This window comes from Oreochromis aureus, linkage group 23, assembly GCF_013358895.1.
Source record: "Oreochromis aureus strain Israel breed Guangdong linkage group 23, ZZ_aureus, whole genome shotgun sequence".
NCBI lineage: Eukaryota > Metazoa > Chordata > Actinopteri > Cichliformes > Cichlidae > Oreochromis > Oreochromis aureus.
The window spans coordinates 19,790,040-19,808,668 of NC_052963.1; the positions used below are offsets into that span (position 1 = coordinate 19,790,040).

An 18,629-nucleotide genomic window follows, 5' to 3' on the forward strand; every position below is an offset into this window, starting at 1 on the left:
AATTTGCAAACCTCATGCTGTGAGCTCGCTGGGTGTCGTGCCCAAACGCTCCACCGAAGAGGAGGGTCACAAGGGTGAAGGGAGTGAGGGCTACAGCAGCATTTTGATACGGGCTGTTCAAAGAAAATGTTTTTGCAATCATAATGTGGGATATAACTTTTGTTCAACACAACTGCATCATCGGGTTTCCCCATGTGCTGTTGCGTAAAGCCAGGACAATTTGCCTTTTGACATAGAAATCACTCATCAATCATTAAATCATTAAATTATTAATAAATTATATATGTGTACAATAAATAACCATGGAACTGTTTCTTAATTTTTTCCTACTTATACAAATAGTTCATTATTTGAATAGCATCGAACTTTTGAGAATTGTCACTTTTTTAATGAGATGTTTATGATCATTTATATCGAAGAAATATACGGAAATATAATTGGTGTGACACCGGTGTTAACACCTTAACACTAATAGTCTGTTTAGATGTGATAAATACTATCTTTAATTATGATACAATAACTACAAGAAAAGATTTGTATAACCAGCAGATAAAAATAGCAATAATAATAATAATAACTAAGAAAAAGGCCTTTCAGAATGAGGATCAATGAAACAAAAATCATTAATGTACTTTTTCACATAGGGTCAGGCACTTGAATTATCCTTGTCTAATATTAAATTTTGTTTGATCAAATAGCAACAAGCTAATGAATCAAGAATGGTGCAAATACTTTTTCATACTTTTTCACAGCACCATACGTATGAGAAAATATATACGAATATCTATTAAAATCAAAGGATTTATATCCAATTCACTATTTTAAGTGCAAGATGATACATTTTAAATCACTGTGGTGTCATAAAATTGTGCAAATACAGTTTTCTTGCCATTACTTAAAGCCACAGCTTTTAAAATGAAGGTTAGTTGTCTCGTAGCATTTGGTCACATACTGATTTCATGGTGTAGTCTTTGGTTGACAACATGGTACCTGTGCCAACCTGCAAGTTGAAAAAGTATGTGAAGCACTGATGTACTACAACTCTCCTTATTCGAGTAGTAGTCACAGCTAGAGTATCTCCTGTCAGAATCAGCTTTATTGGCCACCCACTACTTAGTAGTGGGTGGTGCTTTGGTGAGTACATCCATCTTTTATTTTACTGCAGCTAGTCATGGATTCAGGCAGTTATTGTTCATGCAAAAGCCTTGTGTCATGTCATGTTACATTACTATACTTTATTAAATAATAAAAAATAATTTTTAAAAAAACAATAAGATTGCAAAAATTTGCAAAAAGGCTTTAAGTACTGCTGTGTTAGGTAGGTATGCAAAACACGCCATATTTTATGTGCAATTTCAAAGAGAGACAGAGAGAACGCAACAAAGACCAAGGGGACGTCAGGGTTGTCTCTCAATCTGAAGGATGTTTTTAGCTTTATTTTAAACTGTCAACTAAAACTCTTTTACTTCTGAGAATTTATGACAAATATCTCTGCAACAGATAAAAATAATTTTTTTTAAAAAGTTTAACAATACAGTGAAGATAATGAGGCTCAAGTGGTTCCAAAAGGTACAAAATGAGAGACCTGAGGCGTTTAAAGAAAGCATAATGCTTTACAACTATCCTAATAATCATGAAAAAAATAAATCTGAGTCAATTAGGTAACGGTCCCTTTTATACACAGGAGTTTGCAGCAGTCAGTTCCTCTCCTAATTTTGCTTGCTGGCGGCCAGAGCCTCTCCCAGCACTCTGATGAAGCGATGGACATCACTGAAGGAGTTGTACATTGGCACCGGAGCAACTCGCAGCACGCTGGGCTCCCTCATGTCACACTATGAAACAGGAAATGACAAAAGAGTTCAAAATGGTTCAGGTGGTCATTTTCTGAAGCTCAAGGAATTAAAATGCCAAAAACTGGAGTTCCTCCAAAAGCCACTGGAGGCAAGTTACAAAAGCGAGCATGTCCCTATAGTTGTCTTTATGAAGTTAATTGCTAAGATCATCCACCAGTCTGTGCTCTGGTTTTAGTGAGTTAAATGCTAATGTTTTATTTGTATGTACTTGGCACTAATTATCAGGTATTTTTATGTTTATAAAAAAGCTGAATTCACAAACTTTGGACACTTCTGGCTCCAAAAAAAGAAAACAAATACAAAATTGAACTGGCTAAGATGCCAAATATGTGACCAACCCCTTTTCTACATTTTCTATGATCACAACACAGAACTTAAAATAAAAAGACAAAATTTACAATTTGATGTTAAAATTAATTGCATTCTTGTATTTTTGCCCGATTAGCCTCGTACTAGAAACAGATATCGGGATTTATACTCACAGCGACGCCCCTCTTCTCCAGCTCCTCAAAGACTCGTTTGATGGGAACAGAGAAGGAGAGCGAAAGCTGACAGCCTCTCTGCTGAGGGTCCGACGGTGTGATGATGTGGATGTGAGGTTTGTGAGGCTGAGCCGGGTCCTTAGTGTAGTAGTGCTTAATCAGATACTCCAGGTAGCCCGTCAGTAGGAGGGACTTCTTGCGCAGCACCTGCATGGTGGTCATGTTAAACACCTGGCAAGATTTAAATCAAGTATGAGGAAAGAAACTGAAAAATAGATGTTAATTCAGGCAGATGGGTTTTTTTCTTGTACAAGACTATGCTGATATATTAAGGAAGCCTAAAAACAGCAATTATACCCTTCCATAAACATGAAATTAAATTACTCTCTCAAATTTTAAAAAACGAATTTTCTCAATTTTTCAGTTATTTACATAAGTTTGAGCAATTAAGGTGAGATAATAACCCAAATGTTTAACTTATGTATGGCAAAAAAAAGCTTTTTTTTCAGTGGCAGAAACAAGCTTCCATAATAAATAATAAACTGATGAAATAAGCAAACACTAAATAACCATTAAATAGACATGTACAATAATTAATCAATAAAAGAGATGAATAATAAACACATATACTTTTTTCAAGCTGTATATTCCACTTGTAATCAGCTACAGGCACTATTAGCATCACTGTTTGATAAACACTTACTTACAGATATGCATGACAACAATTCCAGTTACCCTAAAGTGCCAGTGCACTACATACATACATTACATACATGTAATGTCAAAAACATACACATAACACTTGTAATGTTAATAACGGACATGTAACTTCAATAACCTGCACATAACACACATGTAATGTCAATAGTTTGCATATAATGTCAACAACATACGTGTAATTTCAATGTCGCGCATATATCGTACACGTAATATAGCTGTTGTTTTGAGATCATTTACTACATAAACTACATATAATTTGTAAGGATTCACAATTCCCAAAAGCTAAATTGATGCTGATAATCCTGGAACCCTAGGAAGCTTATAAAACAAGTTTCATTCAGATCGATTAACATGTCTAGCAGGAGTACCTCCAGACTGGCCTGCAGTGGGCAGACCAGCAGGAATGGTTGGTTCGACAGCCTGAAGCCGCTCACTCCGGGCTGCAGCTCCATCACTAAAAACAGAAGGAAAAAGTCAAGAACCCTTTCAAAGCTTCAGGATCCATTCAAAATCAGTTCATTTAGAGCCTGAGAGGTGTGCTCTTTACACTCTAAGCATAAAGGTCTCCAAACAGACATAACTGCAGATGTAATGTTCACATGAGACTGCAAGATGGTAGCAAATAGCAACTCTAAAAGCACACAGCAGGCTTGAGAGAGGTACTGAGGACGCAGAGGTCAGTGAGGAATCTGTGGTGAGTTTTACCGTTAGTCATCTGAAACCGAGACTTCAGGTCATGTCCCCACCATCCCATCAGCCTGAGGACACAGGAACAGAGAGCTGTGTTACTTTATTTAATCTAATCTTTAATCCTGTGTCTATTAACATATTTTGACTAATTTATGAGAAAGATACTTGAGTTTAAAAGTTTGATATATTTTATCATTTGATATTAGTTTCACTATCCTAGATGGCAACGACTGTTTATCTCATATATGTCCCACATCTGGCCGTGACTGACTCAAGGTGTCACTTGCCAGTGCTGTGACTGAACCAAGAGTGTCAAAATTAGGCCAAGGATATCTGGGATACCCTACCAACAAAAATCCCCACCAGCTAAAATGTCTGAGGAGTGTTTCTTACGTTGGTTTGATGGTGTGTTTGTGTTTCTCATGGATAAATGCCCCAGCGAGACCACCAGCACCTGAGTTTATATACTGCAAACAAAAAAGCCACAGTCATCACAAAGCGTTCCTCATTTATACTTTTATCTGACAATTGTACTGAAATCACCTGCAGTTCATTAACAGGGCAGTTAGTGAGCAAGGTAGTCCTCAGTAAGGTGGAGTGAATGGTGATAAGGAGATAAGTATTTACCGCTACTTTTATGATACATGAATAAAAAAGTCTGTGAAATTTGTCTGAAATTAAGATCATCTTCTCGGACATTTTCACTCCCCTGTTCTGTCCATTTAGGCTGTTCGCTCTGCTCTTGCATCAATTTCTCTTTCAAACTGTCCTGGATTACATGTGAAGGATTATGGCAGTTAACAAGCAGTTTTCAGTTTAAATGATCCACAGTTTTCAGCGATGGAGCCAGGCTCTAAGGTAGATGTAACATCACTGCTGCAGAGAGATAAAACAGTAGCAGTACAGAAGTTATTGAATGGGAGATCAGCCAAGGCTATTGATCTTTAAAGGCCCCTTCCATTGGTTTTTGATAAAGACATCCCGCATGGTCATTCATACACCAAAGTAAATAAGTAATAAACTGTTAAATGACAGGTAGTTCCAGTTTTTTCAGTATCTGTTATAGAATTGCATGTTTTCTTACTCTTGAGTTCAGAAAAATCTAACCCTGATAGGTGATGGTGTGCTTAATTTCTCTCATGAGCTGCTTTGTGCATCCTGACAAAACAAAGAAATATTCTGTCAATTAATAACAAATTTTGATTGTATAATTACAGGACAGTGTGGACAATGAGATACCAGAACTTGTTCTGTAATTCATTTCTTAAAGCCCAAAGAGTCATGCTGACAGACTTCTTTCTTCACTATAGCACCATTTCTTTATCAAATAGAAAAACAGATCTATTGTTGAAGTTCTTTTTCTTATATTAAAATATCGCAGAGATTAAATGTGAGTTTTGCTGGTCACTTGAGATCAAAGTGAACTGTATGTGACCCACGATGTAAAATGAGTTTGACAGCCTGGTATAAGAGTCTAAAATCGGAACTGTGTGTATTGTCTCAACCCTTGCTAGAAAGAACATTAATATTCCTCAGAAAGGACGGATTTGTCCTACAGCTCTACAGAGTCTCATTCACTCTGGACTGTGTCTCTATGAAACAGTGAGCAGGACTTGTCTTTAGAAGTCTCCTGTCGGCTGACCTTGTAGGAGCACCAGCAGGCGAAGTCGACACCCCAGTCGTGCAGTTTCAACTCGACGTTTCCTGCCGCGTGGGCACAGTCGAAGCCGACATAACACCCCTGACAGACAAACAGAGGACACAGTAACAATTTAATATACAGCACAGAGCAAAAGTCTTGAGAAGGCCCTGATTAATTTTTCTTTTGCTTCCAAGGTAACAGACTTTCTTCAAATTTTTGTAAGTGGTCTTGAGCAATACCTTTCCAGGACTTCTAGAGGTCTTTCAAAGTTTTCTTTGGACGTTGACTCTTTCCGCAACTCAAGGAAATATTTGGTCAAGCCGGAAAGTTTCACAACTGAAGAGTTGCATCAAAAATATGGGATTTATTGCAAAGAACACCAATATTTTATAAAATGATGGAGAGATGAGGTGAAAATTTGAGATGAAAATGGGGAAAAGATTTGGGTGCAAAAAAGGAATAGCATTGTCGTTAACGTTGGTCAATCAGAGTCACAGTGGGCAAAACTCAGTTAAAAATTGTGCATCAGTATTATTGTTGGCCCATCAAACTTCGCACAGTGGGTGTGATACCCACCAACTCTAGCTGGAAATGCAGATCTGGGATTGGTACTTTTCTCCATCTATTCTGGAACTGTTCTTTTGACCTTTTTTGGAAATAAATAATGAAAGCACTGGTCTGTAATCATATACATGCTTTTTTATGTAAGTGTCAACTCTCATTTAAGCAATACAAACAAATGGGGAAGGTTCTGGTGGCTGCAAGGCCTCATGGGAACATCATTAACCTCCTAGGACCTGCCGTCCACATATGTGGACATCACATTTTGGGTTATTTAGACCAAAATACTCAATTTTGCTCTACAAGGGCCTGATATCCACTTACGAGGACATTATACTGCTACTGTTCTATCGAAATTTTAAATGAATATCCTCATATGTGGCTCTCATTTTTCTTAGAAACAAAAATCAGGTAAAAAAAAAAATCTGGTAATTCTTTGTTTTTATATTCATCGGGTCCCAATCAGCCCAAACATCAAAGAGAAATTAAAAATGCATGCCGTGGAAGAGTTCGGGTCTTAGGAGGTTAAAGACTTTTATCTGAGTATTTTAGGTTACAGCAGTGGTTTCCAAACGTTTTTTGCTAGCCCCCCCTTTGTTTTACAAGAAAATCTGTAACTTTACTGTATAAAGAGCTAACATCTCCAAATTCCAGTAGTAGTTCATCATTATAAGAAGTGTTTGTGAACTAAAAATCAAGAATGTGGGATACTGTTTGTCCATGATTTGGACAGCCCAGCGCGTGTTCCCAATGCAGGGGAAACAAATTCTGTCGGGGAGACCTACCTTGGCATCACCGTTGTGCAGGTGAAGCCAAAGGCAAGATATGCTTCATCATATTTTCTAGTCTTTGGTTTGGAAGGAAGTTGGTTTGGAAACAAACTTGGCGATGCTTCATCTTCTGCTTTGTGTCTGTGTGGAAGCCCCGTCAAAAACCTGTCCATTATGCTAGCAGTGTCCAAGCATTTATTTTTGTATTCATACTGCGCCCCCCTGTAATGCGCCCCCCACTTTGGGAACCACTGGGTTACAGTATCCTCTCCTCACCTTCCTCTGGCCAGCCTCGGTGATGCGGGCCATGTCGAACAGCTGGCCGGTGTAATACTGAACCCCGCTAAACATCACCACTGCGATAGAGTCGCCCTGCTTCTCGATCACCTCCAGGATGTCCTCTGTTTTCAGGGTGTCTTCTCCCTGAACACACAGAAAGGAGCATCAGTGATCAGCTCTGTCGTTTAAACGGTGTTTAGTTTCTAACTGACACAGAGCTACAGACATGTTTTGCTCAAATAACTGCATGAAATGCACTCAATAGGTCAGCAACTGCTCTTCATCTTTGAAAGTTAAAATGCTGTGAAAGTTTTTTTATATCATCGCGTAGTGATATGCTAACACGTGATGTTAAAGTAGATGACCCGAGGGTTTGCTTTGGGAAGGAAAACTACCCAGTAATTATTCAGTCATGGAGAAATTAGTTTAGATAAAAGTGTACAGTGTGTTACCGGCTTGGGTGACAGCAGCAGCATGCTGTCCTTAGGATCGAGTCCTCGCAGACGGATCTGAGACTCCACAGCGTACTGAGGAAAGAGATTCAAGAAGGACACTGAAGATTTAACCCTCCTGTTATGTTGCAGGTCAAATTGAACCATTTTAAATTTTAAAAATCTAAAATAAATAGTTTAAAGTATTTTTTCAGTATGAAACTTCTTGTGCTTGGCTTCATAAGGGTAATCAACATATAAAATAAAAATTGTGCATTTTCACATATGTACAACCCATGTGTTACCCACATGTCCCAGGACAAGTGTGTAGGACAGGAACCTTTTCTGGAACCTTTTATGGGCAGCATGTGATGCAAACACCAGCTATACACTGAACATGCAGGTTTACACTGGGAAGCCGGCTGGAGGAGCCCCAGAGAAGAATCAGGTCACAAGGGTTGTTCTTGATATGGCATAAGGTCTCAGGGGGCACAACATAACCTGTGACTACAACTTGGTTCAGGAGCTTCTAAAGACAAAGCTCACGATGGTTAGAACAGTCCGAAAGAACAGAACTGAACTCCCTGCTGAGCTGCTGAAAACCAAGAACTGGGCCCCTCAGTCTTCCATATTTGCCTTCACAGACACTACAGCCCTGGTACCTTATTGCCACCAAAAGGGGAAAAAAGTTGTGCTCATGAGCACTTTGCACAAAAATGCTGAAATCAGCACACGAGAGGACCAGAAACCAACGATGACCCTAGACTACAATGCCACCAAAGGGTGGTGGGTTGACAACTTGGACAAAGTCACAGGGTCCTACAGCACCAAGTGAATAACTGCACACTGGCCACTGGTCATCTTTTACAACATGATCGATGTATCAGCCTACAACACATTTGTCATTTGGGCGGAGATTTTTCCTGAGTGATGAAATGTCCCTCATGTGCTGTGTAGACACGTGCACCTTGTTCATTTCCACCTATTAATGTTTGTGTATTTCTGGTTCTACACATTGGATAGTGTTTACTATCGCAACATGTGACGACATGTCACTTGTGTGCTGTGGAGACTCTCAGACACACACACTGTGTTCATATTGCTATCCCTTATTTTGTTGTTTTGTTATTTTGTTTCTTTCTAGAGTTTACTTTCAATACAAATCCTCTTGAGTCATTAGTCTTGATTTTAAGTCAGCGGGTCAGTTTGACCCAGAACAGAAGAGATGTCACACGTTACTTTCTCTAAATCACTACATAAAAAGAAAAAAAGGTAAATTATAAAACAAAATTTTAAAATAATCAATGTCATGTAAAACTATTGTGTTTTATATGCAGGTCTTTCTAATGTGCATTAAAAATGTTTTAAAATGCATTTTTTATGAAAAACAAGTGAATTATCCTCATTGAACCATGATCTGTGAGAGGTAAAGAACACCATTACACCAAATATTGTTTGAAATGGTTAGTAATGGAGTTAATAATCAGATATAAACATAGTAAACATGCCCCGGGTCAAGTTGGCCCACAAGCACAGTGTTCCTGAGAAACGAACATAACAGGATGGTTAATGCATCCATTAGATTATGAATGTTAGATAGAAAACACCTAGGTGTAGAAAACATGTGCTTGTATGGATGAGCGAATGAGGCATATTGCATAAAGCACTTTGAGTAGAAAGTTGAGTGGAAAAATGCTGTATGAGAACCAGTCCATATGTTCTACTATAAATAAAATATGGGTTTTTGAGATTTGCAAATCCCTGCATTCTGTTTTTATTTATATTTTACACAGCTTTTTCAGAATTGGTATTGTACTTAAGAAACTTAGGGTCAAGGGCATCTCTAATGTACACTCTGGACAGATCTCAAAAACCTTCCTCCTTCAATTAATGTCAGTTCTTTGGGCTAGAAATGTTTCTCAAGTGTTAAAACTGGTGAGAAACACAAGATCAAACCCCAACTAATCATCCAGTAAAGTTTAATTTTTCTTTTGAGTTGGACAAAACTGGTAAAGCTGAATTCATGGATCAGAGAAAAAAAATTTCCCAAAGGGAGGATTTGAGAGAAAAATGTGATCATGAGTGGATGTGCTCACGTGATCAGATGGAAAGGCCTTGTTCTCTAGAAGGATTTTATGTCGAGTTTCAGTGGGTTTGTAGAAGGAAAGCTGCAGAATAATTGAAGGACATTACTGTTCAGTTTGAAAGTTGTTGAACTATGTCTGTTATGTTTGTATATTTCATCATTTAAATGGGGTGAAACAGTAAGTGATTGTATCATACCAACAGAAGATGTAAATTTACTGTCAGACCGTTCATCAGTGCCACTTCCTCAGTTTTAGCTCCTGTCAAAAACAAAAGAAGAAAAAACAATATGAGTCATGTTCTTAGTTAATATGTGAATGCTTGAGAAATTTCCCCAAGGCTTTCATTTCATTTCAGTAACAGCAGAAATGAGGAAATCCGGGTTATTTAAAGCATAGTAGCCTTTGTTGAAACCTTCAGTTCACAAAATGGTCAAACTATAGTCATCTTTATCTGAAGGACTCAAGTGATCACATGTATTATTGTCATTGTCTTCCTCATCCAGAACTTGCGAATGAAATCACAGATGGACTTTGCACTCTTCAAAACAGGCCTGGATGAAAAGGTGCAGTCACTACCAGCTAAGGTAAATTATACAGACTGTTTTAAAACCACAGCTGTGTGTGGGCATCACAAGAACACACAAATGTGAAACTCTAGATCGAACCATCCAACAGTTAGCTCAAGTTGACATGGAAGCTTTAGAAACCATTTTTATTAGGACCACTATGAGCGTTTTCACTCGAAAGGAGACTTATTTCCAACTAAAATCGTTGGAAATAACAGTCTTTCCTTTGGCAGGTTCTGCTCTTGGACCTCTCAAGTTTCAAAGACGCAGAAATGACTGTTGCACAAAACAGAGCAAATTGGCAAAAATAGAAAGCATGGAAGAAGGAGCTGGCAGACGTGGGTTGTAAAACTACTTGCAGAAGAGCTCCAACAGTGGGCAGGCTAAAGCAGCTTAGGTCCACACGGGCCTAGAGACTTGTCAGTGACCATCTTTGAAACCCCTGGTTGCTAGGAAAAAATGTCATTCCTCAACTGTTTGCTGGCTGTCGCATTTGCTAAAGCTGCAATCACACAGGCCTATAGACCAGTTTGTGAACCCTGGTAACCACCAGTTGCTAGGGAAATATGTGTACCCCATGACCGTGGTAGTTTGCATGGATGATGGCAAGTTGTCTGCAAATTATGATCTTCCATAATTTCCTTAGGGATTAATAAAGTACTCTGATTCTAAATTTACTCAACGGTATCAAAACTGTGAGAAGTGCAGTGCTAGAAAGTTCCCAAACCCCTTCAAGAACGCCAATTGCCTTTCGGGTTTCCTTAATCAGTCAACTGTTACAGCCATTGTCATACTAGTTCAGGTGAGCCAAAATTTGCAGCTTTGGAAAGCATCGTGTTCTCCAAAAATCCTGACCTACTTTAGTAGGACCAGCCAAGCATCAGTGTTTCTTACCTACAACTTTGGCCATCAGTTCCTCAATGTTGTTTTCAGCCCATGCCCAAGGTCTCGCACCCATTGTGTGTCCATGGATAGCACTGTAAAAGAATGCATCAATACATGCCGCTGTGCCTCATCCTTTGGTCAGTTATCAAATGTAAGCATTAACGTACATCTTGGCCCACTTCTCCAGTTCCTCTTCCAGGTACTTCTTGACATTTTTAGGCTGCAGCCCCAACGAGTTGCCCGAAAAGTAGATGCACTCCTTGGCACCACTGACCAGCGAGAGATCAGCTAAAGAAACATCAACAGAATTAAACAACTGTTAATAACAAATAGTCTTCTCCATCGACCTTAATGAGACATTTTTCACTCACAAGGCGGCAGCTCTGTAATTTTCGGCACCAGAAATTCCTCCCTGAGATGTCGCAGTTTGTCCTGTTTGTCGAAGTAAGCGGCAACTTCTGCAGAGGTCGGACTGCAGCCCAGAGAGTCAGACACTCGTTTCACAGTTTCGCTGGGAGTTAAGCCGTCAAACTCATCCATTGTGGAGGGATCGGTGGGCTGCTGACCTGCAGGAATAGCATCATTTAGGAAAGACATTTTCTCTTTATTAGGAATAGGGTTGCAGTCTCTGGGTGCGTAGACTTCCAGATCTGTTTTTTAGGTGTTTACTGACATTGTCTGACCTTCCTCCCGTTAAAGCTAAAAGTCTGCCTTCAGGGTTTAATTTAAAATCCACTGTGGTGGTGTACAGATACATGTAAAAGAAGTTAAAAAAAACAATAACAAAAAAAACAAAAACCCAAGTCTGGTGTTTCGGGTAGTTAAGCTCACATGCAGACAGACACTGTGTTCTTAGCACAGCAGTTTGTTTTATTTTCTTAGAGCTCATGCCAAAGGTCCAAGTGCAAATTTTAGGATTCCTCCAACTTTATAGGGGTTTATTTTTAGCTACTCTTTAGAGTGAAAACTGTAGCGCATTGTTTCAAGGGTCTTTTTTTTTTTTTTTTTTTTTTTTTTTTTTTTTAGATCTGATCGCTGTAGAATTGTGTAAAGATACAAATTAGTTTGGGTTCTCCTATAATCACAACACTGTTACTCTGGAAAGATTCATTATCCACATGGGATCTTTTGTGTTGTAAAGGACGTTTTCAGTCTTTCTTTTAAATCTCTTTCTCTGCATCATTTTAATGTCTTAGGAACCCCAAACCTGTTCTGTTGATATGTGAATGTTATGTTTTAGTCATTGGTCTGATTGGTTATTTACCTTTGTACACCTCTATATTTAATGCACATGCCACAAGTGTCTGACGCTGACCAAGGCCGGGCTGCTGCCATGCTGGATTCAATTCTGAGCTGTTCCTGCAGCCATTAGAGTACCGTCTCTGATCTGACTGCTCTTGGTGGAAATCTGACTGGACAGAGGCACTGAGATGAGGTACTCCAACCTAAACTTGTGGCATTCTTGCAGCAGCACTCCACCCTGTGTCTGTACCTGCCCCCACATATCCTCTGGATTCTGGGCATATCCAGACATTTCCCTGAAATTTAGTCCCAATATGTCTCCTGTGGAACACATCTGGGTTATGCTGGGTTAATGTGTGACCACTGGCCAGTGATGGAGAGACATACGTCAACAGCAGATCAGGACAGAAGGTCCATGCAAAGACTGGCGACTACTTGCACATCCACGAAGCAACCATATTAAATGTTGTATGTTCATATTTTAAAGTGTTGGTCTGTCAAATCAATTTAAAATACAAACTCGTATTTCCTTCTGTTTTTCTCTTCCGTTTCTTCTGTCTATGCTCTACATCCATCAGCTTTATCACTCAGATCTTTTCAGAGGGCTTGTCTGCAATATCCTCCTAAGAAAACTAACGTAGACAGAGACTTTTTATCAAAGTTGACATCATTAGGCTCCAAGAGTCCTCAAAAGAACAAAGTAGACAATATATAGAAAAAAATGTAATTTTTGATCTTCCAGAATTGGTTTTCTCATTTTAAAACCACAAATTTTTAAAAACCTTTATCAGGATTTTCCTATAACATGACATTCTGAGAGATTAGTACACCCAAACACCTTTAAAATGTTTTGTTTCACGCTGTCTAAGCACAAGGCAGCTTCCTTTTAATATGCATGATAAATCTCTGTGTTCCTTATCAATAACACTGCAGTTCTTTTACAATTAAACACTGAGTTTAAAGGCTTTTCTGCTGACAGTTGTTCTTGTTAAAGCATTGCATGCCTCATTATTTATCCATTCTGCTGTAAAGTGGAAGTTTTCGAGCTCTGAAAGCTGTAACTCACAGTTGGATCAGTTGGTCTGCAGATGAGCTTCCTCTCCGCATTCAGCAGTCAGACTGAGTGAATCGTGTCCTCTGCAAATGCTCTTTGAGCTCTTTGTTTGCACTATCAGGTTAATCATTGTTTTCATGAACTATGACACGTACTCAAACATGCTCTTTGATATCCTGTCATAAGTTCGCCTGTGCGCACACACACAAGGCAGAGCAGGAAAGACTTCCTCATTTTGTGGTTTCTGTTTCATGTATGAAAATCCAAACTTACAGAGCGAAGTTCCACATGAAAACAAAGCTGGCCATGTGATCAGAAGACGTTATTCTGTAGCTGCATCAGTGTCCGCTCTTCTGCTTTGAGACTTTCCACCGGATGCTAAGCCAGCCTGTGTGGGGATTTACTCCCATTCAGCGCCGGGATCAAACTGTAAAAACATTCCTTTATTGATTTTGTGTCCATGCACAAAAAAGATCTTTTTTATTTCTTCCATCAGCATGCTCTCAAACTGCTGATTTACACAAGTATAAACACCACCAAGTTTGACTTGAGTTGCACGGCGCTGAGCTGGAGTCTGTCATTTCTTTTCTTTCAAGCTTCTGCCATTTGTCCACTAGATGGCAGCAAATCATTATTAACAACATGTCCCATGTCGGGTCCATTCCCTTCAAACTCTGACGCAGTAGTGAAAGTTTACTCACAGGTCTCTTAGTTTGGCTAAAGCAGGAACGGCCACTGTATTCAAATATGGTGGAGCAACGTGGCTGCTTCCACAAACTGCAAACTTGCTCCTGTGTATTATTCATACATTGATTTTAAGTTTATGAGAACTCAGTTGTTAGGAGACATCATTAAACATTAATCTGTGTGTATATCTGAGTACAGAATTACTGACTGTACCTTTAAGATGCCATAAACCATTTAAAAAAGTGTTTGTGCGTGTTTGTGTGTTCAAAACTTCTGCTTTTCTTTATGCTGCCTCAGGCCAATGTTGTGCAGTGCTGGGACTTTTTCCAAACATGCTTGCTATCACTGTTTCTGAAAGTTATTGCATGCATCTAAAAATTATAGACTTTTTAAAGTTTTACTGGTTTTAACACATTTTGATAGAATAAAATGGACACAAGATTGTTTTCTGGGAGAAAAGACCAGACAAATCCCCTCTGAAAGTGCAGTGAACAGAAGTGAAAAAAAACAGGGTTTTAATTACTGATTCTCTGGCTTTTGCTAACTAAATCTGTTGACTGATTTTCTGTAACAGACATTCTGCCAGCATGTTCAGAAGTCTTTCAAATGATAGATTCATTGAGCAGAAGGAGATTTTTTAAACATCTCTTATAGACACTACACTAGTCAAAGTCACCTTGCACTGGCCCGTGTGTCACAGGAAGGGTGCTGGCTGGACAACACTAAGTCATGTTTTAAAGGTGTTAAGTTGTACACCTCTGCTTCACTGCACGACACAACTTTATTCTTGAATCAAATCCAACATGTAAAGATGTTTGAAGTGGGTTTTTCCTTTGTACCTAACAATCAGTTGGTACTTTTAGAATAGTTTATGATTTTGTACACCTTGCTAGTACTGGCTTGAATTTTCCCTCAGAACTGTTTTAATTCTTGGGGGACCCTCAAAATTTACGCCCTTTCGTGTCCCTCGGTACCCAAAATGGTCCCCATCCAAAAGGTGATATAGCATTATCATATACAGTTGCTTGCAAAAGTATTCGGCCCCCTTGAACTTTTCCACATTTTGTCACATTACAGCCACAAACATGAATCAATTTTATTGGAATTCCAGGTGAAAGACCAATACAAAGTGGTGTACACGTGAGAAGTGGAACGAAAATCATACATGATTCCAAACATTTTTACAAATAAATAACTGAAAAGTGGGTGTGCGTAATTATTCAGCCCCTTTGGTCTGAGTGCAGTCAGTTGCCCATAGACATTGCCTGATGAGTGCTAATGACTAAATAGAGTGCACCTGTGTGTAATCTAATATCAGTACAAATACAGCTGCTCTGTGACGGCCTCAGAGGTTGTCTCAGAGAATATTGGGAGCAACAACACCATGAAGTCCAAAGAACACACCAGACAGGTCAGGGATAAAGTTATTGAGAAATTTAAAGCAGGCTTAGGCTACAAAAAGATTTCCCAAGCCTTGAACATCCCACGGAGCACTGTTCAAGCGATCATTCAGAAATGGAAGGAGTATGGCACAACTGTAAACCTACCAAGACAAGGCCGTCCACCTAAACTCACAGGCCGAACAAGGAGAGCGCTGATCAGAAATGCAGCCAAGAGGCCCATGGTGACTCTGGACGAGCTGCAGAGATCTACAGCTCAGGTGGGGAATCTGTCCATAGGACAACTATTAGTCGTGCACTGCACAAAGTTGGCCTTTATGGAAGAGTGGCAAGAAGAAAGCCATTGTTAACAGAAAACCATAAGAAGTCCCATTTGCAGTTTGCCACAAGCCATGTGGGGACACAGCAAACATGTGGAAGAAGGTGCTCTGGTCAGATGAGCCCAAAATGGAACTTTTGGCCAAAATGCAAAACGCTATGTGTGGCGGAAAACTACCACTGCACATCACTCTGAACACACCATCCCCACTGTCAAATATGGTGGTGGCAGCATCATGCTCTGGGGGTGCTTCTCTTCAGCAGGGACAGGGAAGCTGGTCAGAGTTGATGGGAAGATGGATGGAGCCAAATACAGGGCAACCTTGGAAGAAAACCTCTTGGAGTCTGCAAAAGACTTGAGACTGGGGCGGAGGTTCACCTTCCAGCAGGACAACGACCCTAAACATAAAGCCAGGGCAACAATGAGATGGTTTAAAACAAAACATATCCATGTGTTAGAATGGCCCACTCAAAGTCCAGATCTAAATCCAATCCAGAATCTGTGGCAAGATCTGAAAACTGCTGTTCACAAACGCTGTCCATCTAATCTGACTGAGCTGGAGCTGTTTTGCAAAGAAGAATGGGCAAGAATTTCAGTCTGTAGATGTGCAAAGCTGGTAGAGACATACCCTAAAAGACTGGCAGCTGTAATTGCAGCAAAAGGTGGTTCTACAAAGTATTGACTCAGGGGGCTGAATAATTACGCACACCCCACTTTGCAGTTATTTATTTGTAAAAGATGTTTGGGATCATATATGATTTTCGTTCCACTTCTCACGTGTACACCACTTTGTATTGGTCTTTCACGTGGAATTCCAATAAAATTGATTCATGTTTGTGGCTGTAATGTGACAAAATGTGGAAAAGTTCAAGGGGGCCGAATACTTTTGCAAGCCACTGTATGAATTCATTTTTCATTTTTTTCGCATCAGATCTTTTAAACAACTTCAGACCTAACCACAGATATAAAGGTTTTCAACATTTTTAAAATATTTTTTAGGTTTTTATGGCTTTATTGTCATAAAAACCCCTGTTTTTTGGGGGGGGAAACCCATAATATGCAATATTTTCAAAAAATTAGTTGCAAATGGAAATATTTGGCATGAGGTTATTAGAGCCTTGAATAGGTAAATAATTCATAACAACATTGATCTGGATGCATTATTATTTTTGGAGCAATAAGACTTTTTACAATTTACACCCTTTCGTGTCCCTCGGGACCCAAAAGGGTCCCCATCCAAAAGGTGATATAGCAATATCATATATGAATTAATTTTTCATTTTTTTTCATATCAGATCTTTTAAACAACTTCAGACCTAACCACAGATATAAAGTTTTTCATTATTTTTTAAATATTTTTTTAGGTTTTTATGGCTTTGTCATAAAGACCCCTGTTTTTTGGGAAGGAAAAATCCATAATATGCAATATTTTCAAAAAATTAGTTGCAAAATAGATTATTTGACATGAAGTTATTACAGCCTTGAATAGGTCAATAATTGATAAGAACATTAATTTGGATGCATTATTATTTTTGGAACAATAACACTTTATTGCAAAAAAACAAACTGAACTGATCTGAACAAACTCAACACCAAACTATACAAAGATGCAATTTACATGATCATACATAGCATGAACCACAAGATGGGTAGATTTTGCAGGCAGGACATATCTTATATGTATCTAAAATTTGCAGCAGTTACGATAATAATGTGCTGTTTGCATGATGAGCACTGCCTCCGCTTTTTGGAACGCTGCTCTTTCTCAGCAAAAGCCTGCCCTAAATTGACCGTGCGCTTTGTGTTGTGCGTGCCCGCGTCTGTGCAGAAATGACTAGTAAGACCAGGCTGCAAACTATTCTCACATACTTCAAATGTGCACCTAAATTTAAAAAAAGATCATCCTCTATCTTATTGGATAGACTAGAGGATGATCTTTTTCTGTCTCTCCCTCCTGTTCTGTCCCTGTGCCACTGGGAAACTGAACTGACCTGAACAAACTCAACAACAAACTGAACAAAGATGTAATTTACATTTTATAGCACGAACCTCTAGATGGATGGATGTTGCAGACAGGACATATCCTACCTTTTGCAGCAGTTACGATAATAATGCGCTGTTTGCACCATGAGCAAAGCTTCCAAGCTTCCCCTAAATTGACCATGCGCTTCGTGTTGTGCGTGCGCGCGTCAGTGCATTTCGTGGCGTCTGTGCAGAAATGACTGGTAAGACCAGGCTGCAAACTATTCTCACAGACTTCAAATGTGCACTTGAATCCAAAAAGATAGAAAACGATCTCTCTCTCTCTCTCTCCCCCCCCGGCTCTGTTGACGTGCCACTGGGAGAGTAACGACTGCCCCTCCCCCCTCTGCTCACAAACACGTGGCTGCTTTTGCACCCCTCCCCGCTCTGCTCAACAAACACGTGGCTGCTTTTGCACCCCTCCCCCCTCTGCTCAACAAACACATGGCTGTTTTTGCACCCCTCCCCCCTCTGCCAACAAACACGTGACTGCTTTTGCACCCCTCCCCTCGCTTGCTGAGAGCAAATGCAAGGCTCATGTGCAAAATGATGCAGAATAACAGTGACAGAGGTTCAGAGAAGGGAAAAAAAAACGGAGCAGGCTGCCGTTGTTTACTTCATGGAGGCGGCTCTACGGGCCGTTTTGTTTGCGACCGACACACACACACACACACACAGTATAAATATATTCTCAATCACATTCACACCACTCTCTTATATCAGTTCCACTACATCAAGACTATTTTATGGTGGTTAGCTGTTTTATTGCCATGTATTTTGCATAGAAAGATAACCATGTCCTGCATTCAAAACCACTGAAAATGTCTATGGTGGTGCTGTGCCTAATATTGTGCTCATTTGATCCAAAACCTATTTTTCCTTTATTGTGAAGGCAGAGGCTTAGATCCATTAGGTATTCACGAGAAAAGCATTATCACA

The 18,629-nt window shown here is 39.5% G+C and overlaps 1 protein-coding gene across 1 annotated transcript; it reads right to left on the reverse strand.

Annotated features, from left to right (window-relative positions):
* Nucleotides 1-1,078: 1,078 nt before the first annotated feature.
* On the reverse strand, nucleotides 1,079-13,443 carry kynu (kynureninase). The gene is made up of 14 exons (XM_031735639.2): nucleotides 13,275-13,443; nucleotides 11,338-11,532; nucleotides 11,134-11,254; nucleotides 10,976-11,058; nucleotides 9,712-9,773; nucleotides 9,525-9,596; nucleotides 7,450-7,524; nucleotides 6,995-7,141; nucleotides 5,388-5,486; nucleotides 4,139-4,212; nucleotides 3,761-3,813; nucleotides 3,424-3,509; nucleotides 2,336-2,566; nucleotides 1,079-1,832 (listed from the first exon to the last, which is right to left on the reverse strand). The coding sequence occupies exons 2-14, from the start codon at nucleotides 11,504-11,506 to the stop codon at nucleotides 1,710-1,712; spliced, it is 1,395 nt and encodes a 464-aa protein (XP_031591499.1). The 5' UTR covers nucleotides 11,507-11,532; nucleotides 13,275-13,443; the 3' UTR covers nucleotides 1,079-1,709.
* Between the last annotated feature and the right edge of the window lie 5,186 nt (nucleotides 13,444-18,629).